Genomic DNA, 20,067 nt, shown 5'->3' on the forward strand with positions numbered 1-20,067 from the left:
GGGGGGGGGTTGGGACCATTAGAAGATAAATAAACAGATAGAATTAAGAATGATAGTTCTTTTTACCATGCACAGTAATGCAAGTGATGGTGGGAATGCGAAGTATCATACATTTGAAAATATTCATTAGGCCATACAAATGTTCCCAGAAACTACTAAGTGGTAGTTGTATCAAATATTTTAGAATTACAAATTATAGTGAGCATTATAAATATTGAGAGCATTAAAATCTAAGTATTTTGCATTCACTTGACCTAATTACTTGTCGTATCAATCCAACATCCTTTTGATACAAATAGGTAAGACGTGTAGAATACCTTCTTTCCTATTCTACGTTGCCAATATCTTGAAAATTAAAGAACAAAAGCCAACCAAATAGTTAATAGAAAACTTCTGTATAACCAATCCACAAAGCTACAAATATATTTATGAATAATAGGTTGCATGTCTTTTATCCCTTTGACCTTTTTTTTTTTTTTTTTTGTATCTTTTCATCTATTAATAAAGTTCTCTTGTTTTTGAAAAAATAGCATGAAAGCAACCCCAGTAGCCTTTTTTTTATTGCATAAGTAACTGATTTACTACTAAGTAGTCAATCATGATTTACATCTATCAATACTAAGTAAATAACTGATTTACTAAGATACAATCTATCTGTGATTTATATCTATCAACAATGTTTACTGATAGATATAAATCATCAACAATTTTTACTGATAGATGTAAATCATCTGAGATTTATATCTATTATTGACAAATGTGTGGCGTTGAGATATTTTTAATGGGCCTTTTTAACTTTTCACATGTTTTTGACTTACCACATTTTTTAACAAGGCTGGGCTTATAATTCTACCATATTTGCAAATTGTTTTAGCTCGTCTTATACTTGCTATTAGTTTGAGGCAGATTGATATAAGTGCAATGGCCTTACTTTTTAATCTTAGACCCAACGCCAAACTGGGAAAAAAAAAAAAAAAAGTTATCAAATAATTAATTTGGAAATAAACTTTTTGAGGTAAAGCAAAGAAATATTCAATTTTTTTAAAAGTTAAGCAAACAAATATTAACTGATAAGTGTATTATTCGAACTCAACCAGTGTGGGAGAGGGGTTTCAAACCTCTAATCTATTGGTTGAAGATATCATTCTTTTAACCACTTGAGAAATGCTTGGGTTAGCAATACTATATAGATTATTGTGTATTAATGTAATAACTTGGTTAAAAGAACCCATTAACAACAACCCATCAAAAGATCTTTTTTTCTTTTTTTGGATAAGCAACCTTTTCATTTTATTAAAAAAAACAAAACTTTTCATTCTCAAAAAAATACAATAGATCCAAGCGAAAAATAAAAAAGAAAGCAAGAAAAACAATGCAAAGATCGGATTATATGAGAAAAATAAAAGCATTCCAATCAAGACACAAATCCGAAATCGAGAAGCAGCAAATTTCTTCTTTTTAATCAAATTGTAATGCTAGTTTATGGCTTCGTATACATCTATGACTTTGTAGATGAAATATTGAATATTTTCTCTCAAACGTCCCCCATTTTCCACAAACTAAATTAAAAAAGACACTTACATCATGAAGACGCAATAGCCCAAAGCTCTGAGTGATATCTTCTGGAATGGGATCTATGTTGACAGGCAATGCTTCTATGCCTCTGCATGAAATACGAAAATAAATTTGGGTACGGAAAAAGAAGTTAAAATCAATTAATCAGTAGAAAATCTTCAAAACCATTAAATAGGCTTAAAAAATAGACTTCCTTATGAAAGAAGACCAACCAAACTATCCAACTCAAATATTCTAAAAAGTTTCTAACACCTTTGATCCCTGAAAGATAAAAAAATATGTAAAGTACACACCCCAGTCCAACTGCGGTCAGTGTCACCTTTAACCTTATCCAAATTAGTGAATCCACAATAGGAAAGGTAACGAATTTTAAACTAATAACCTATTAAGAAAGTACGCAAAAGGCGATTTTGTTGGAAAACAGGCAGTTTCATGGGCTATCTGCCACGCAAAATGCTTATAAATAGGGATCCTTCTCAATGATGTAGTTTAGGGATTTAACCGTCTGGTCTAAAGCCATCTAAGAATCTCCTTTATCACTACCTGTGAGAAATATGAAATAGAGCAGCCCATTATGAAATTTCATCCTCTTTGTAGGTTTCTCATAAAATCCAGCTCCCAATTTAGAGTAGTTGGGTTTCAGATGGTTGTATTTGATCAATTTACACACTTGTATAGCTTGGGAAAAGCAACAGCAACGGTCCCTCTTCATTCCAGACTAGAAGAGATTCTTTACCATTGCCAATGTTTATTTTTTATTCTCATTTTTCTCGGGGTTAGTATTCATGAGCGTTAGTCTCTTTTCATTAATGGAAATTTTCAAAAAGCATAATAATAGAAGATATAGAGATATAATGGGTTCAAGCGAAGCTAAATTGACTAGGAAGGGCTACTTTAAAGAAAACAGAGAATATAATTAACAACACTGGAAAAGATAACAGGGAAAAAAATGGAAAACAATGCAGTACAAACCTGGCAATAATATCTCCAAGAAACGTTGGAGTTAAACCCTTTTTTGAAGGGTATATAGGATATGGCCTCTCTTTTGCGTAAAATGGCACATCCTTTTCGTCTTGAAGAACATCAATGTTATATTCCCTCATCTCATAGTGATCTTCAGATTGCATAGTCCTTACCTAAGTGGAAAACAAAATCAAGTCATCATAAGAAGAGCTAAATAAAGTAAAAAATCAAAAAGTTCATAGAGTGCAACATGGTACAGTAACTACCATTATCCATCAGAAAAGGCAGTAGTTTCAACTTCTATATTTTTGGACCTTCCTAATTTTACAATAGTGGTAACTGGTATCTTGTCTAGCACAAAGGATAGTACTAAATAATAAACTAAGAAGCGTGGACACGAACATTAGATACAGACAACAAGTCAAATTCTTAAAAAGTAGACATGAGCACATTGGGAACAAACTTTTCATATTTTGATGAGAAGACAAAAAAAAATTATTCAGGGAAACAAGGGAGAAAAATACAAAAATGTTATGTCCAGACGTATCCATGTCCGACACAGGCTCTTTAAATATTGTTCAGGGTTGCTAGCTCCTAAACAAAATCACATGCTGAAAAATCATGCCTNGTTATCAAATAATTAATTTGGAAATAAACTTTTTGAGGTAAAGCAAAGAAATATTCAATTTTTTTAAAAGTTAAGCAAACAAATATTAACTGATAAGTGTATTATTCGAACTCAACCAGTGTGGGAGAGGGGTTTCAAACCTCTAATCTATTGGTTGAAGATATCATTCTTTTAACCACTTGAGAAATGCTTGGGTTAGCAATACTATATAGATTATTGTGTATTAATGTAATAACTTGGTTAAAAGAACCCATTAACAACAACCCATCAAAAGATCTTTTTTTCTTTTTTTGGATAAGCAACCTTTTCATTTTATTAAAAAAAACAAAACTTTTCATTCTCAAAAAAATACAATAGATCCAAGCGAAAAATAAAAAAGAAAGCAAGAAAAACAATGCAAAGATCGGATTATATGAGAAAAATAAAAGCATTCCAATCAAGACACAAATCCGAAATCGAGAAGCAGCAAATTTCTTCTTTTTAATCAAATTGTAATGCTAGTTTATGGCTTCGTATACATCTATGACTTTGTAGATGAAATATTGAATATTTTCTCTCAAACGTCCCCCATTTTCCACAAACTAAATTAAAAAAGACACTTACATCATGAAGACGCAATAGCCCAAAGCTCTGAGTGATATCTTCTGGAATGGGATCTATGTTGACAGGCAATGCTTCTATGCCTCTGCATGAAATACGAAAATAAATTTGGGTACGGAAAAAGAAGTTAAAATCAATTAATCAGTAGAAAATCTTCAAAACCATTAAATAGGCTTAAAAAATAGACTTCCTTATGAAAGAAGACCAACCAAACTATCCAACTCAAATATTCTAAAAAGTTTCTAACACCTTTGATCCCTGAAAGATAAAAAAATATGTAAAGTACACACCCCAGTCCAACTGCGGTCAGTGTCACCTTTAACCTTATCCAAATTAGTGAATCCACAATAGGAAAGGTAACGAATTTTAAACTAATAACCTATTAAGAAAGTACGCAAAAGGCGATTTTGTTGGAAAACAGGCAGTTTCATGGGCTATCTGCCACGCAAAATGCTTATAAATAGGGATCCTTCTCAATGATGTAGTTTAGGGATTTAACCGTCTGGTCTAAAGCCATCTAAGAATCTCCTTTATCACTACCTGTGAGAAATATGAAATAGAGCAGCCCATTATGAAATTTCATCCTCTTTGTAGGTTTCTCATAAAATCCAGCTCCCAATTTAGAGTAGTTGGGTTTCAGATGGTTGTATTTGATCAATTTACACACTTGTATAGCTTGGGAAAAGCAACAGCAACGGTCCCTCTTCATTCCAGACTAGAAGAGATTCTTTACCATTGCCAATGTTTATTTTTTATTCTCATTTTTCTCGGGGTTAGTATTCATGAGCGTTAGTCTCTTTTCATTAATGGAAATTTTCAAAAAGCATAATAATAGAAGATATAGAGATATAATGGGTTCAAGCGAAGCTAAATTGACTAGGAAGGGCTACTTTAAAGAAAACAGAGAATATAATTAACAACACTGGAAAAGATAACAGGGAAAAAAATGGAAAACAATGCAGTACAAACCTGGCAATAATATCTCCAAGAAACGTTGGAGTTAAACCCTTTTTTGAAGGGTATATAGGATATGGCCTCTCTTTTGCGTAAAATGGCACATCCTTTTCGTCTTGAAGAACATCAATGTTATATTCCCTCATCTCATAGTGATCTTCAGATTGCATAGTCCTTACCTAAGTGGAAAACAAAATCAAGTCATCATAAGAAGAGCTAAATAAAGTAAAAAATCAAAAAGTTCATAGAGTGCAACATGGTACAGTAACTACCATTATCCATCAGAAAAGGCAGTAGTTTCAACTTCTATATTTTTGGACCTTCCTAATTTTACAATAGTGGTAACTGGTATCTTGTCTAGCACAAAGGATAGTACTAAATAATAAACTAAGAAGCGTGGACACGAACATTAGATACAGACAACAAGTCAAATTCTTAAAAAGTAGACATGAGCACATTGGGAACAAACTTTTCATATTTTGATGAGAAGACAAAAAAAAATTATTCAGGGAAACAAGGGAGAAAAATACAAAAATGTTATGTCCAGACGTATCCATGTCCGACACAGGCTCTTTAAATATTGTTCAGGGTTGCTAGCTCCTAAACAAAATCACATGCTGAAAAATCATGCCTAGTTCTATGTTTAAAGAAACAAACTCCAAACCATCCACAAAAAGAATGCTGCCAAAGAAAGTGGTAAAAATCACCTTCTATATGCGTTTTACTCTGCTGGAAAATTTATTGATTATTTACTATTGTTGGTCAATTTTTTTTCTAAGAAACCACGCTTTCATTCAGAAAAATGAAAGAATGTACATTGTTGGTTACTTCAAAAATTGTCAATTGAGAGTTACAATATTAAGGAGGCAAAAGGTTTTAAGTGGAAAATAAATATAATGAGGTGGCAAAATATTCAATGATTAGAAAGAGCCATTAAAATCTGAAAAAGCTAAGCTCCCAATTATTTTATGATAGATCATCATGCAATGCAACGGTACATACTTAAACCATAATGAAAATCAAACAAGAGAATCTATATTAGCGATTCTAGAGATTTACCTTACCACTGACACAAACAATCTCTCCCTCTTTGTGATTTGCTCCAAGACTTCTTAGAAAAGGCTGGAAAGTAAACCGAGTACCACGAAAGAATTTCTTCAAGTGCAAATAAACTATCTTCTTTCCACCAGTATTATTATCAGCCAGACAACCAGAATTTGATTCTCTTTCTGCAATTTCACAGCCCACAACCACCTCAAGAAATGAAAAGGAGTAACTAGCTCTGATTCCCCTGCAAGAAATATATATTTCATGGATCCACCTTAAATCTTTGAATCCTTTGGGCAGTCAGGACTCTAAATAATTTGGGATTTTAGTGGTACTAGGTAAAATTAAAACACAAATCTAAACATAAATAAAATTAAACAAAGGTATTCAGATTTAAATGAAATGTCACCTACTTGGAAATGAAATGATACTAACTTTTCCTGTCATCTATTACAAAAATATGATATTCAAAATTAAAAATAAGTTGCAAGACGTTTTTAATATATGGAATTAATTGAAACTTGTTGGCCACCTTCCCCACCCTGATCAATGGATAAGCACAGGACTTTTAACCTGGAAGGGCGAGGTTAGTTGCATATGAAGAATTTTGGATCAGACTTGGATTTTGAAATTTAATGACGAGGAACGATCTTTGCACAACCACCCTTTGTACCAAAGGGCAAAGGGCAGACGAAAACAGATAAAACAGGCCAAGAACTTCTAAAGAGAAAGGGAACTAAAAACCTTGACTCTCTAGGGCTCTTAGACAAGGGATACTCTCTCTCCCTTTCTATTTGTCCAAATAACTCATACTTTGAATAGACCCTAGTTCAAGAGAGGGCTCGACATGTTATCATCGTTATAAAAATGAGACTTCCTTGTTTTTTAACAGAAAACTAGATGAAAAGATATAAAATGTTCAAGGAAACAACCTACCAATGGGTGAAAACAAAAAACATAAAAACCAACAAAAAAAGGCCAATCAAAAACCAGCAGGAAAGACTAAGACCTTAAAGAACATGAAGAAACAAANAAAATCAGCAGGAAAGACTAAGACCTTAAAGAACATGAAGAAACAAAAAGATTAACCAAATCGAAAGAAGCGTGTATCAAATTTTAAAAGAATTTATCCTTAAATAGATTGAAAACAAATTAATTTTTTTTTTACTATCAGTAAGTGTTTTGAGTCACCTTGCGTGCAACTCAATTATTTTCATGAGACAATTACACAAGCCTACTTCCTTTGATTACCAAGAACACTCGTAAGATACTAATATCTAGGATTGGTGACCACTTAAACTCATCCCCTTTGAGACATTTAATATTTGCATGGTCCTTGTGAACCACTCAGTCAACTCATGGTGGTTAAATCAACATCATTTGAGACGACAAAGCCCCACATTCAAATGATCAACCTTCCACTTTTTAGGATTTGGTAAATGTTCAAGGGAGACAGCCTAAAGAAACTTAGAAAAACTTATGCATTTCCCATTTTCCAGCAATCATGTTCAACAAAATTTCTTCAGAAAAAGTAACCCTAAATTTTGCTCAAACCAGAATTTAGAAATGGGAATATTACATGGATTGGACAAGAAATAATGTAAAATTCTCCTCCCAAAGGTTATTCCTCGACCAAGCACCTTAGAAAGAATGTGGTCAGCTATCCAGCTATCCCAAACTGGAACTCATACTCCTGCTAGACCTAAGACAACATGTGGAAACAAAACTCCCAAGGACATCTGGCACTGACAGCATCTCTAGGAAAGCCATCCATCCCACAGAGAATGTGAAGTAATTGATCGCTGTCCTCTACAAAGTGCCTAGTTTGGCTGTTTTACAGCAAGAGCAAAATTTCTGTTTCTGAAATTACCGAAACAAAGACCACCTTCATCTATTAGCAAAAAGACCTTCCAGTTAACTAGAACCTGCCCACGTCTTTCCAAGAGACATTTCTAATTTCTTCAAGTAGCTGGCCAACTTTGAAGTATTCCAAAGAGGGGTAGGTGATATGTTGGAATACTAGAGAACATTAACGCCTCTATTGACAGCAGAACATTATTCAATTATGAAGCTAATTTATTAAGGAAATTTTCCCTCCAAAGGCACTCCTATAAAATCAGAGGCCATAAACCTTGAATTGATGCAACTACTCATTTGATGAATCAATAGCTTAAAAACTGGATGATGCCAAAGAAAAATCAGAAAAGCATATCAGTTTACATCGAATCAAGAAATTAAATGCATTTTTTGAACAAAAAAGGTGAAAATAAAAAAAGAGAGGGAGGGAGAAAGAGAATGACACCTTGATGACAAGACTTTCCCTATAAAGATCAAGTATTGTCCATCATAAATATTAACCTGTGGATTCCGTAAGTCGGCATAGGTCCGAGGAAAATGATGTAGTAATTTCCCTAACTAGAAAACAGAAGGAACAAAATTAGTCCAACGCAACTTACATAATTATATATAGATATTTGAGGCTTTATCTGTTCTTCAAATAAGAACAAAAAATAGAAACAAAAAAAAACCCACCGTGTGGAAGCCGCTCTCATCAAGCTGGCGCTGATGCCTCTTACTTAATCCAGGTATGCAACCAACAGACTGGTCAAGAAATGATCTGCCAGATACTGCATTATTTTGTGATTTTAACTCCTTTCTTGAAGTATCTTCTTCGACAGCTGGATTACTAGATATTGTTCCAGTCTCAATATTCTTAGGCAGAAGAGATGAACCAGCACTATAAGTATATTCTTCACTTACTGAAGAATTACCTACATCTGGAAGGACAGAGTACAGAGAAGACAAAGTTCCATCCAGACTATCTTGTACCCACTCTTCACAAGTTGAATTCAGAAGAAAGTTCTCACCCGTTTTAGCTGATAAAAAACTCGCAATGTCTGAATAACATGCAGAGCCATCAAATAATTCGACTGGAGGAGAACTTCCCAAAATGATGGATGGAAATTTTTTACATGCTACAGAAACATTACAATCATCGTCTGGATCTGATGGAATTGAATTAGATTGATTGTTGTATTGTCCATTCTCAATACAATCATCATGAGCCATCACAACTGATATCTATAAACAAATCAAATTTAAATATATCAAAGAACAGTTAGATATCAACTCACGATTATTCATGAAGCAAAGTTGAAGAACCAAAAAACCAAAAATTGCATAATATTTAGTGCTGTAGAAGTACAGTGGTCCCCGCGAAGCTGGAAGCTGAATGGATGTGGATATCTCAATTGGAAAAAAAAAAGTTATAAAAAGAAAGAAACAAAAGAAGGGTTGATGCACTCTCAAACACCTAACTTGGATGCTGCAAGTCACAATCCAAAGCCAATTAGAGAGAAAGTGCTTAGTGACAAATATTTCAATGTTTATTATACAAACTATTGTTCGGTTCCGCTTTTTGGTTTTATTTTTTCCAAACACAAACCTGACTGAATATAATTGTTTTTTCTTACACTAAAACTCGGACTACCAACCAAACCAATTCCAACCCAAACCGACAATCGGTTTCAGTTGTTTAAACAATCTTTTTGGTTTTTGGGTTTTTTCTTGCACCCCTAATAACCACCACTATTAAAGCATAAAGGAGAGGCACTACATTAGAGAGAATAGTCAATGTAGGTGAGGTTGCGAGAAAAGAGTGTGAAGATAGTTTGGAGTTGCGAGATATTAGGTTTGTATCCAATACTAAGATGAATTTCATCACTACTAGTAACCTAGATGATGAGGGTTATAATGTTCATACCAACCAGCAAGTTTGATGAAGTAACAATGAGTTCTAAAACTGCCAACTGGAAATATAACAAAAGAACGATTTCATCGTGTAACATTCAAAATATTACATCAATTGCTTACCTTATCTAGCAACTTTCCTCGATTCGAGATGCTTGTGGTGCCATATTTACCCACTTCAAACAAATTACCTGCAAACGTGTGCTTTGTTCTTGAGCACAATTTTGGTAGCATGGAGAGAACATAATGGAACCTGAGACAGAAGAGGTGATGCGCTAATCAAATAGTCTGCATTTGGTATTTCACCATAACTTCAAGCAGTTGATAATGGGATATCAATAATACCTCATGCTTTCACCCACAGCATTCCGATATCTTTTCTCAACATGCAATGCTACATTTCTCATTTGATGCCCACTGAAGCACTAAAAAAGGAAACCCCATTCATTTATACACCCCTAGGCACCATGTCCAAATTAATTCTAACAAAAGATAAATAGGGAAAGGGAAATGAAGTAGAATTTCACATCAATTCAAGAATCCTTTGATAAACAAATAATTACTTTAAAATGAAGTCCATATAGGGAATTCCAGTAAACTATGGACAGAATAATAAATAAACTTCTAGTGACCAAACATAAGAAGCCAGCTGCGGTAGCATGAAGGAGAAGAATGAAAGAAAAAACTCCTTATACTCTGGCTTTCTTTCTTTTCCTTTTTTTTTTTTTTTGAATTTATGNAATCAAATGATACAAAAGGGGAGAAACCCATCCAAGATAATTACAAAAAGATTCTCCAGCTAGACATAGAGAATTTAACCTTAGATACAAGAGAAGGGGCTCTTTAAAACCAAAATAGAGCCAAAAATAGAATAGCATCTGGCATGGGTTCTATATATTTTTCCCTTTTCTAGGAAGATTCTAGCATTTCGCTCATTCCAAAGAAGCCAAATATGAACCCCGTTGATTTGCATGCAAAGAACTTTCTGGTCACCCTTGAAAGGATGATCCTTGAGCACTAAAATCAGCCATTCAAAGAGATGTTAATATTTTTTAAGAAATATGTCTCGTGAAAGAAGGTAAACAGAAGAGAGATGGTGATGAGGCATCTCCCTAGCCAAAGGAGTAATATAAGCTCTCAAATTGGTCAAGATTCAAAAAAGGGGATATAACTAAAGGATTCTAATACAGTGCATTGCATATACAGTTAGTTAGACCATTTAACCATGCCAATCTCATGTACAATGTCCAGGAAAAAAAATCGTCCTGAATTTCCCAATAAAACCCAATTTAAAGAATCACCTATCCACTTTCACTACAACATAGTAGCTTTTTCCGTCACCTTTCAAATAATTAGTCCACAGTTCCAATATAAACATACAGACAGTCATACCAGGCCACACGAATGAACGATTGAGATGATCAATGTCATGCCCAACAAGAGTACAGGGAACGCTATGCATGCCTGAATACCGAAAACATCAGACCGACAGGGAAAGCTTACTAAAAAAAAACTGCAAAAGAACAGAAAGATTAACATCAAGCCAAGAAACTTCAAAACTGATCAAAGCTTAATGCAGTAGGAACCGGAAACGCGTAAAATAGTTACTAGTGTTTCATTGAATTAACATCCACCCAACTACTAACCTCAGCTAGTAGCATAATAGAGTTCTTTCTTCCAAAATAAACAAAAAAGTGGACTATCCACCCGTAAATTAAGAATCAAAATAGCCATAACAAACAAAATAGTTCATAAAATTAGAAGGATGACAACTCTTTTAGCATTTGTTTGTACTCAACATTGCAATTCATTCATTAGTAACTGAACCGCCATTTCAGAACGAGTACTGAAACTTGCCTGTGAGATGAAAATTCTAACCTTAACAAAGAACCGTGAGCTCTAATTCATGAACATCCGACGTTCGAAGGTGACGATTGCAGTCTAACAGCAGCTAATAGAGTGGGGAATGAGCGCGCTCAAATGCTTCTTTGTTTGCTTTATCGATTTTACAGAGATGAACCACACGGGCATAGCGCGGGTGACAAGGTTCGCAAAATGCTCGGACAATTTAGATTGGATTGATGGCCCCAGACCAATTAGGTCACTAATTTTTATTGCCCCGAAAAAAATAATAATAAAAATAATAATAAATATCGTTTTTGCTAAATTAATAAAATTAGACTTACAATTTTCAAATATATATATATATTATTAAAATTTTGAAAGTCTAAAAGAATTTTTAAAACAAGTTAAAAAATTAATGGTATTTTTTAAATAAAATATTAATGATTTCTATAAAATATTAATTTACCAAAAATGGTCTGATCGCTCAAAATGGAGAAGCAAAAACTATAACAAAGATCACTATGTTTGATGATGAAACGGCTAATTTAACGATCATCAATTTATAATCAAGGAATACTATCTTCATTTAGATGAGGATTTTTGAGAAAGTCCAAACACAAAGTCATGAGAGCTTATGCTCAAAGTGAACAAATATCATATCATTGGAGAGTTATGTTCTAACGCACCATTCCTTTCAGAATAAAACTTGGAAGCAATCAATGTACGATGAACAGCTATACAAACTTGAACGTCATACAGTGGATGTTCATAGCATAAACTTACACAAGGCACATACAATAATTACAGGAAAGAAAAAGAAAAGATCACAAGCTTTCATGAACTCAAACGTGAAGAAATTTAAGAACTTTNTATTATTAAAATTTTGAAACTCTAAAAGAATTCTTAAAACAAGTTAAAAAAATTAATGGTATTTTTTAAATAAAATATTAATGATTTCTATAAAATATTTCGCTCAAAATGGAGAACCAAAAACTATAATCACTATGTTCGACGATGAAACGGCTAATTTAACAATCATCGGTTTATAATCAAGGAATACTATCCTCATTTAGATGAAAATTTTCTAGAAAGCCCAAAGCAAAACCATGGGAGCTTATACTCAAAAGTGAACCAATATAAAAAGTGAACAAATACCTGCAGAGTTATGTTCTAACACACCAAATACATTCCTTTCAGAATAAAACTTGGAAACAATCAATGTACGATGAACTTACACAAAGCACATACAATAATTACAGAGAAGAAAAAGAAAAGATCCCAAGCTTTCATGAACTCAAACGTGAAGAAATTTAAGAACTTTTAGAATCCTACATCCACTTGATCCACAGTGCAGCAGTTGTTGTAGTCTAATGATCCGGACCCAACAAGGCGAGAAGAAAGTCCCTGTAGCTGCCTGATGTCTCAGAATGAACTGCTTTGTTTATGGTTTTCTTATACTTCTTGTGGTACTCTGCCTTTATGTACTGCATATCTATCTCAGCTCTTGACACAATTATCCTTATCAGAGTGGAGTCATCCGTTCCCATTCCCTTCATCGCCTTCCTCAAAGCCTGGAATTCAACATATTTTTAGCAACATTCATTGATACAAATGAATCAATGTGAGATCCCACGTCGGTAGGGAAGGAGAACGAAACATTCATTAAAAGGGCGTGGAAACCTCTCTCCCTAGCAGAGAGACATTCAAAGAGTTGGGGACAATACCTTTGCAAAGTAAAACCCAGGATTCTCAGCACACAGCAAAATTGTTACAAGGCCATGCTCAAAATGGCCAGATGTTTCTTTTTTTATAGCCTGCAGAATGAATTTGTTCTTGTGTTAACCTTGAACCTTGATGTATTCTAAAAGAAAGATAAAGCTCGATCAAACACCTCTTTCAAAGATTGGCCGTATGTATGTTTATAAGCATGACTAACAGCAGAGAGATGTGCTCTGCTTCTTTCACTGAAAATCTTTATGAACTTATCTTCATCAGTTCCCAATCTCTTCTCTCCAGCTTTATACAGAGATTTGGCGTCTTTTTGTACCAGAGCTCCGTCTACTTCTGGGCCTTCATAGCGTGGTTTACTAACGTAAGCCAAAAGCAGCTGAAAAGAAATAATATTCTTTTATCAGATTGGCTTATTATCATTGCAGAAGTAGTTAGTGACTGATAAAAGATGCTTCGAATATGGATTAAAGAAGAAAATAAAAGCCATTAGTCTCAGCTTCAACTTTAAGATAGAGTTCAATGCATGTATGACGATTAGGCACCAGCTATCATCCCTTTTGTCCAACGTTTTCCAAACATACAAAGAGCTATGAAATAGAAGTGTCGAGTTAGTAAGCCCACCACTAGTAGATATTGTCCGTTTTGGCTTGTTACATATTGCTGTCAGCCTCATGATTTTAAAATGCGTCTACTAGGGAGAGGTTTCCACACCCTTGTAAGGAATGTTTCATTCCTCTNGATTCGAATATGGATTAAAGAAGAATATAAAAGCCATTAGTCTCAGCTTCAACTTTAAGATAGAGTTCAATGCATGTATGACGATTAGGCACCAGCTATCATCCCTTTTGTCCAACGTTTTCCAAACATACAAAGAGCTATGAAATAGAAGTGTCGAGTTAGTAAGCCCACCACTAGTAGATATTGTCCGTTTTGGCTTGTTACATATTGCTGTCAGCCTCATGATTTTAAAATGCGTCTACTAGGGAGAGGTTTCCACACCCTTGTAAGGAATGTTTCATTCCTCTCTCCAACCAATGTGGGACCTCATAATTCACACCCCTTGCGACCCAGTGTCCTCGTTGGCACACTGCCTGGAACCTGGCTCTGATACCATTTGTAATAGCTCAAGCCCACCNCTAACGTTTTCAAACCTACAAAGAGCTATGAGTGTCAAGTTAGTAAGCCCACCACTAGTAGATATTGTCTGTTTTGGCTTGTTACGTATCGCTGTCAGCTTCACGATTTTAAAATGTGTCTACTAGGGAGAGGTTTCCACACCCTTGTAAGGAACGTTTCATTCCTCTCTCCAACCAATGTGGGACCTCATAATTCACCCCCCTTGGGACCCAGTGTCCTTGCTGGCACACTGCCCGGAACCTGGCTCTGATACCATTTGTAATAGCTCAAGCCCACCGCTAGTAAATATTGTTCGCTTTGGCCCGTTAAGTAACGTTGTTAGCCTCAAGGGGATGGATTGTGAGGTCCCACATCGGTTGGAGAGGGGAACAAAAGATTCCTTATAAGGGTATGGAAACCTCCCCTAGGGTATGAAAACTTCTCCCTAGTAGACCGTTTTAAAACCGTGAGGCTGACGGCTATACATAACAGACTAAAGCAAACACTATCTACTAACGGTGAGCTTGGACTCTTACACACACCTCGAAGTTTTCCAACTGATAGGATTTTAACATCCTAAGTAGGTGGCTACATGGGGATTNAAATATTGTTCGCTTTGGCCCGTTAAGTAACGTTGTTAGCCTCAAGGGAGGTGGATTGTGAGGTCCCACATCGGTTGGAGAGGGGAACGAAACATTCCTTATAGGGTATGGAAACCTCTCCCTAGTAGACCGTTTTAAAACCGTGAGGCTGGCGGCTCTACGTAACAAGTTAAATCAGACAATATTTACTAGTAGTGAGCTTGGACTCTAACACACACCTCGAAGTTTTCCAACCGATAGGATTTTAACATCCTAAGTAGGTGGCTACATGGGGATTGAACCCATTATCCTAAAGTCTTTTTATACTTGAGTACTCATTTCATATACAACTGATAAGGCAGGCTTAAAGCCAAGAAACAGAACAATATCATCAGAAACTGATAAACAAGAAAGAAAGAGTAGGACCTTTAGGTGATCACCAGTAGCACTGTTTTGAATATCACGTTCAAGGGGAGAATGAAACATGGCCAAGTAAACTTGTTTAAAATGCTGAATCTGCGATGGTGTACGAGAACAAATGACTTCAGTGGCAGCTCTAAGAGTAACAGTTTGTCCATATATAGCCTCCTTCACTATAACAGCATCTCTTGTTGCTGGATCATACATCCATAGTAAAATTGCATCCTGCAACAACACAAAACACAAAAGGATAAGATCAGGAAGATTCACAAGTGACAAGCAACAGAGAAACTCGTTCTTTTGTTTGTTCATATTCTTTTTTATTTCATTCAATCACAACTCCAGACACAAAAAAAATCCATTAACCCGTCTCCATTGGGTAAACCGCCCCCAACCCAGCCCAAATCCCCGTCCTGTCCGCCCCACTTTTTATATATATAAATAAATAATATATTTATATTATATATATTTTTTATCACTTTATTTAGTAATTAATTAATTATATATTAGAAAATTATATGGTAATATTGAAATTTAAGTGTGGAGAAATTAGGTTGAATATTAATTAAAATGTTTTAATTTATTAATAAAAATTATTCAATAAAAATTTTGTGGAAACATATTTTTTAAAAAATATATATTAAATATGCCAAAAAAAAAATTGTTGGCGATCAAAATTCCGTCAAAATAAATGAAAATTTTGTGGGAACGAGGATTGAAATAAGAGATGGAAATATGGACAATAAGCCTACTCCGATTCTGCCCTCGCACGTGGACATCTCTAGCCCGACACTACTAAAAGAATTTTGATGTGTAACAAAAATGTGGTAAAATTATGCTAAAAGAAATCAAAATGATCAAAAAAAAAAAAAAATTAAAAAGCACAAGAATGAAAGTGAACCTTTTGAAGGCACAACACTAAAAGTTAAACTAAAAATTGAGTGAGAGAGAAATAAGTAATAAGAAACACAAATGGGACTATAATCCGTAATGAAAACCAAGAGATTCACCTCAACTTTGCCACTAAGCTCAGATTTCAAGCGCTTGGAGAGTTCCTCAGAGTACATGGCTCTGTATTCCTGCTGAATCAGAGCACGCTGTGCTGCATCTCGATGTGCAAGAACATTGATAACTGCCGCAGTATCACAGCCAAACCCTACAAAATCAATACCAAAATTCTCAGTCACCACACTCCATCTCAATCTCCTTCCGCCTCCACCTTCACCATTTAGGGCACCTGAACTCAGTCAATTTCAATCTAACTCAATCCATTCAGAAATTAATCACCATACAGATTCTCCCTCACTTTTCCCTGTCCGATCAAGACTTTTCAATAAACGTAGAATCCGATCCCAAATCCGCAAAAAAGAACAAACAGTACCAAAGCAAAAGACGTAAGAAACTTACACAGAAATAGAATTAGAAGACTGACCTTTAAATGCGCGGTAAAGTAGGGCAGCATCGTCCCGTGGAGTAGTAAGAACGGGGGGAATGATCAAGGAAGACATAGCGTTCGTTTCCGGGGAAAGAAAATGAGAGAAAATTTTGAAAGGATGAGGAGAAATTGCAAGGGAAAGTAGATGTTCAGTGATGAATTATAAAGGACAATGATTAGCCATGGCGTTCAATATTGACGACTTGCTTTTCCGGACGCTGCCACCGAACGTACAAGCTTTTGAACGAACCCACGGGCTGCTCTTTGAATTCTTCAAAACTCGGTAGGAAGATACTTTCCATTTGGAATATTTGTTTAGCACCACCTATGGGGATTTCTAGAACTCGATCCCATTATGTTAATAAAAAATGGCTCCGACATGCTAACAAATTAAGCTACTAGACTTCATGAAAAGGAATGATGTTGTAATAGATTGGAGAATTCAACCATCTTTCCAAAACAAAGCCTCGTAATTTTAAAACGTGTCTATTGAAATTTCACAGTTGCTTCGTCATCGAGTTGGTATACTAAAAAATAGTGATATCGATCTTGATGATCAAACGTCTATTTTATTATATGAATGGATAAACAATAAATAGAAGTGTATATGAGACCATAAATTAGACTAAATTATTATTCCTTCTTAATCAAAGTTGAAATATTTTAAAAAATACAAATGAAAATGACCTTAAAAAAAATCTAATTGAATTTAAATAACTTAAGAAATGTAGTCAGTAAAAGAATATAATTAAAATTCATTATAAAATATAGTGAGTGATGGCGACAGTGATATTTTGCGGTAAAAAAAGGGGTTGGTGGTGGGTTTAGGTATTAAGGGTAAAAAACATGAGGAAAAAACAAAAGAAAGAGATTATTGTGTTGGGTCATTATGTAATAATTAAATATAAAAGATATTTTAAACGTTTAAACAACCAAAATAAAATAAATAAGATTTGAACTAATCAACAATAANGTTAACAAATTAAGCTACTAGACTTCATGAAAAGGAATGATGTTGTAATAGATCTGAGAATTCAACCATCTTTCCAAAACAAAGCCTCGTAATTTTAAAACGTGTCTATTGAAATTTCACAGTTGCTTCGTCATCGAGTTGGTATACTAAAAAATAGTGATATCGATCTTGATGATCAAACGTCTATTTTATTATATGAATGGATAAACAATAAATAGAAGTGTATATGAGACCATAAATTAGACTAAATTATTATTCCTTCTTAATCAAAGTTGAAATATTTTAAAAAATACAAATGAAAATGACCTTAAAAAAAATCTAATTGAATTTAAATAACTTAAGAAATGTAGTCAGTAAAAGAATATAATTAAAATTCATTATAAAATATAGTGAGTGATGGCGACAGTGATATTTTGCGGTAAAAAAAGGGGTTGGTGGTGGGTTTAGGTATTAAGGGTAAAAAACATGAGGAAAAAACAAAAGAAAGAGATTATTGTGTTGGGTCATTATGTAATAATTAAATATAAAAGATATTTTAAACGTTTAAACAACCAAAATAAAATAAATAAGATTTGAACTAATCAACAATAAATATTTTCTTTTTCTTTTTCTTTTTATATTTTGGTCCAAAATTATATATTTTAATTAAATAATACAAGAATAATTGAACGGGTATTTATTTTGGGCTCAACAGCTTTGACCGAGTCTTCGTGATTAGTCAAAAACAGTCAAATATTCATTTTTCCTTTTTTTTTTTTTTTATTATTGTAAAAGATTAAATTCACAACTTGCTGTAAAAAATATTTGTCTAAATTTTGTAATGAAATAATAAATTAATAATAAACTAACATTTATTTTAAGAACCTAATCGACTAAATTACTATTCGGTCGGTATATTTTAAGATTTATTCAATTTTAGTTTTTCAAAATTATTTTTTTTAATGAATTAATAATAAAAAGTTTAAAACTCAATAATAAACTAAGGATAGGGATATTTTAATTAATTAAAAATATTTAGCTTAAGAGTTTCCATATTCCAAAACAATTTGATACGCACAATATTTTATGGGAAGAAGTAGATACGTTTGGAACAAACAAAATCCTATATTATCTTATTTTTCATAAACTAAATAAACGAATTTGAGCTCTTTAATAAATTAAAATTATTAAAATAAATTGTTGACTATTTCGGCAAATTAAAATAAAACGTGACAGCTGTCATTGAAAACCGTCCACGAAACGGAAGAGGGCAGCATGTGCTCTCTCTCTCTCTAGATAACACCGAAAATGCCACTTGCGTATGGCTGGAGAGAGAAAAATAAAAAAAAAAAAAAAAAAAATTTGAATAAACTCAAAATAAAACTATATTTTTGCTAGAGTTACGAATAATAACTCGAGACCCACCTAATCCTCAATTTTTACCATATATCATGTTGATGCACGAGACATTACACTAAGTGATGTATGAGAATTTAAACTCTAACGTCACTCCTTTTTTATTAAAAAATTTTACATATGAGTATATGTCGATTATTGTTGAACTATGTAAACTTTATTGTTTTATTGATCAAAAGGTTAGAGGTTCGAATTTCTAGCTTACATATAAATTTTTTTAACAGTGAGTAAATTATATGGCTCGATTGAAGCTCCAAATTTAAGCCTTACTAATTTTACTCCCTTTCTATTAATAAAGGTGAGAACAAAAATTGTTAATAAAAGTTCCATAGTTCTTATATATGCAAATTATTTTATGCCACATGGTTCGTTACGTTATTAATCTGTCATGGATTTATGCTTCCAGTCGATTATAATATATATTTTTAACTAATTTAATATACAATATTTCGATGAGTTAATGTGATTACTCGTAGGCCGTGAAATCATTTTTTTTTTATCATTTATTCTAATTTCATACCAAATATAGGTTTTATTATTTAATAAATGCACGTGAAAATGCTGTCTCTAGGATTCTTCTAACGAAAATCTACCATGAATTAAAATTTATAGTATTTTTAAAAATTTAGGGTAAAAATTACAATAAATTTTAAATTTAAGGTAAAAAAATGATATTAAGTTGGATAAAATAATTTTTTTTTTTTTTTTTTTTAAATAACATTTGAGCAGACAAGTTTAACGGGAAAACGGTAACTGCTGCTACTGACTGAGGTTGTGTGTGTAGGGACAAAAAGACAAGGCAAGAACATGGGTGGGGGCAGCCTTGTCCTTCTCACTTCTCCAATTTGCATATCCCCCAAGTATACCTATTGTTTGCCAAACTCCTCATCTCTTCGTTGAAAGTATACCCAAGTTCAGTTTCTCGATAGCGTTCAATCAATCATTACACATTCAAATCGATAATACAAACATAATTATAATATTACTTTCAATGGTTATATTATGTTCGTAATAACTATGTTTGAATCATCATTGATACAGTAATTGGCAAATT

At 33.6% G+C, this 20,067-nt stretch overlaps 2 protein-coding genes across 6 annotated transcripts in view; both read right to left on the reverse strand.

The window, feature by feature from the left end:
• LOC111798893 (ATP-dependent DNA helicase homolog RECG, chloroplastic) overlaps positions 1 to 11,590 on the reverse strand; it is a 17,805-nt gene extending 6,215 nt beyond the window's left edge. Inside the window, exons 1-9 of one of the 4 annotated variants that reach the window (XM_023682250.1) lie at positions 11,396 to 11,590; positions 10,910 to 10,981; positions 9,863 to 9,942; positions 9,641 to 9,770; positions 8,300 to 8,848; positions 8,070 to 8,182; positions 5,780 to 6,011; positions 4,736 to 4,899; positions 3,770 to 3,851 (exon numbers count right to left, since the gene is read on the reverse strand). In XM_023682250.1, the coding sequence (XP_023538018.1) occupies positions 3,770 to 3,851; positions 4,736 to 4,899; positions 5,780 to 6,011; positions 8,070 to 8,182; positions 8,300 to 8,848; positions 9,641 to 9,770; positions 9,863 to 9,942; positions 10,910 to 10,948 (1,389 nt within the window). In that variant the 5' untranslated portion in view covers positions 10,949 to 10,981; positions 11,396 to 11,590. Of the gene's footprint in view, positions 1 to 3,769; positions 3,852 to 4,735; positions 4,900 to 5,779; positions 6,012 to 8,069; positions 8,183 to 8,299; positions 8,849 to 9,640; positions 9,771 to 9,862; positions 9,943 to 10,909; positions 11,031 to 11,395 lie in introns of those variants that run through there. The other 3 variants (XM_023682243.1, XM_023682258.1, XM_023682265.1) reach the window with 3 other exon arrangements.
• A 401-nt stretch (positions 11,591 to 11,991) lies between these two features.
• Positions 11,992 to 16,961, reverse strand: LOC111780191 (annexin D5-like). 2 transcript variants are annotated; one of them, XR_002812816.1, is made up of 7 exons: positions 16,643 to 16,961; positions 16,221 to 16,366; positions 15,217 to 15,435; positions 13,254 to 13,469; positions 13,087 to 13,176; positions 12,673 to 12,933; positions 11,992 to 12,220 (listed from the first exon to the last, which is right to left on the reverse strand). XR_002812816.1 is itself a non-coding variant. In XM_023660526.1 (6 exons), the coding sequence occupies exons 1-6, from the start codon at positions 16,716 to 16,718 to the stop codon at positions 12,730 to 12,732; spliced, it is 951 nt and encodes a 316-aa protein (XP_023516294.1). In that variant the 5' UTR covers positions 16,719 to 16,960; the 3' UTR covers positions 12,507 to 12,729. The 2 variants fall into 2 exon arrangements, 1 of the variants encoding a protein (XP_023516294.1); XM_023660526.1 differs by lacking the exon at positions 11,992 to 12,220 and having other exon boundaries at positions 12,507 to 12,933; positions 16,643 to 16,960.
• Between the last annotated feature and the right edge of the window lie 3,106 nt (positions 16,962 to 20,067).

The sequence above is a fragment of the Cucurbita pepo genome, chromosome LG01, assembly GCF_002806865.2.
Source record: "Cucurbita pepo subsp. pepo cultivar mu-cu-16 chromosome LG01, ASM280686v2, whole genome shotgun sequence".
Lineage (NCBI taxonomy): Eukaryota > Viridiplantae > Streptophyta > Magnoliopsida > Cucurbitales > Cucurbitaceae > Cucurbita > Cucurbita pepo.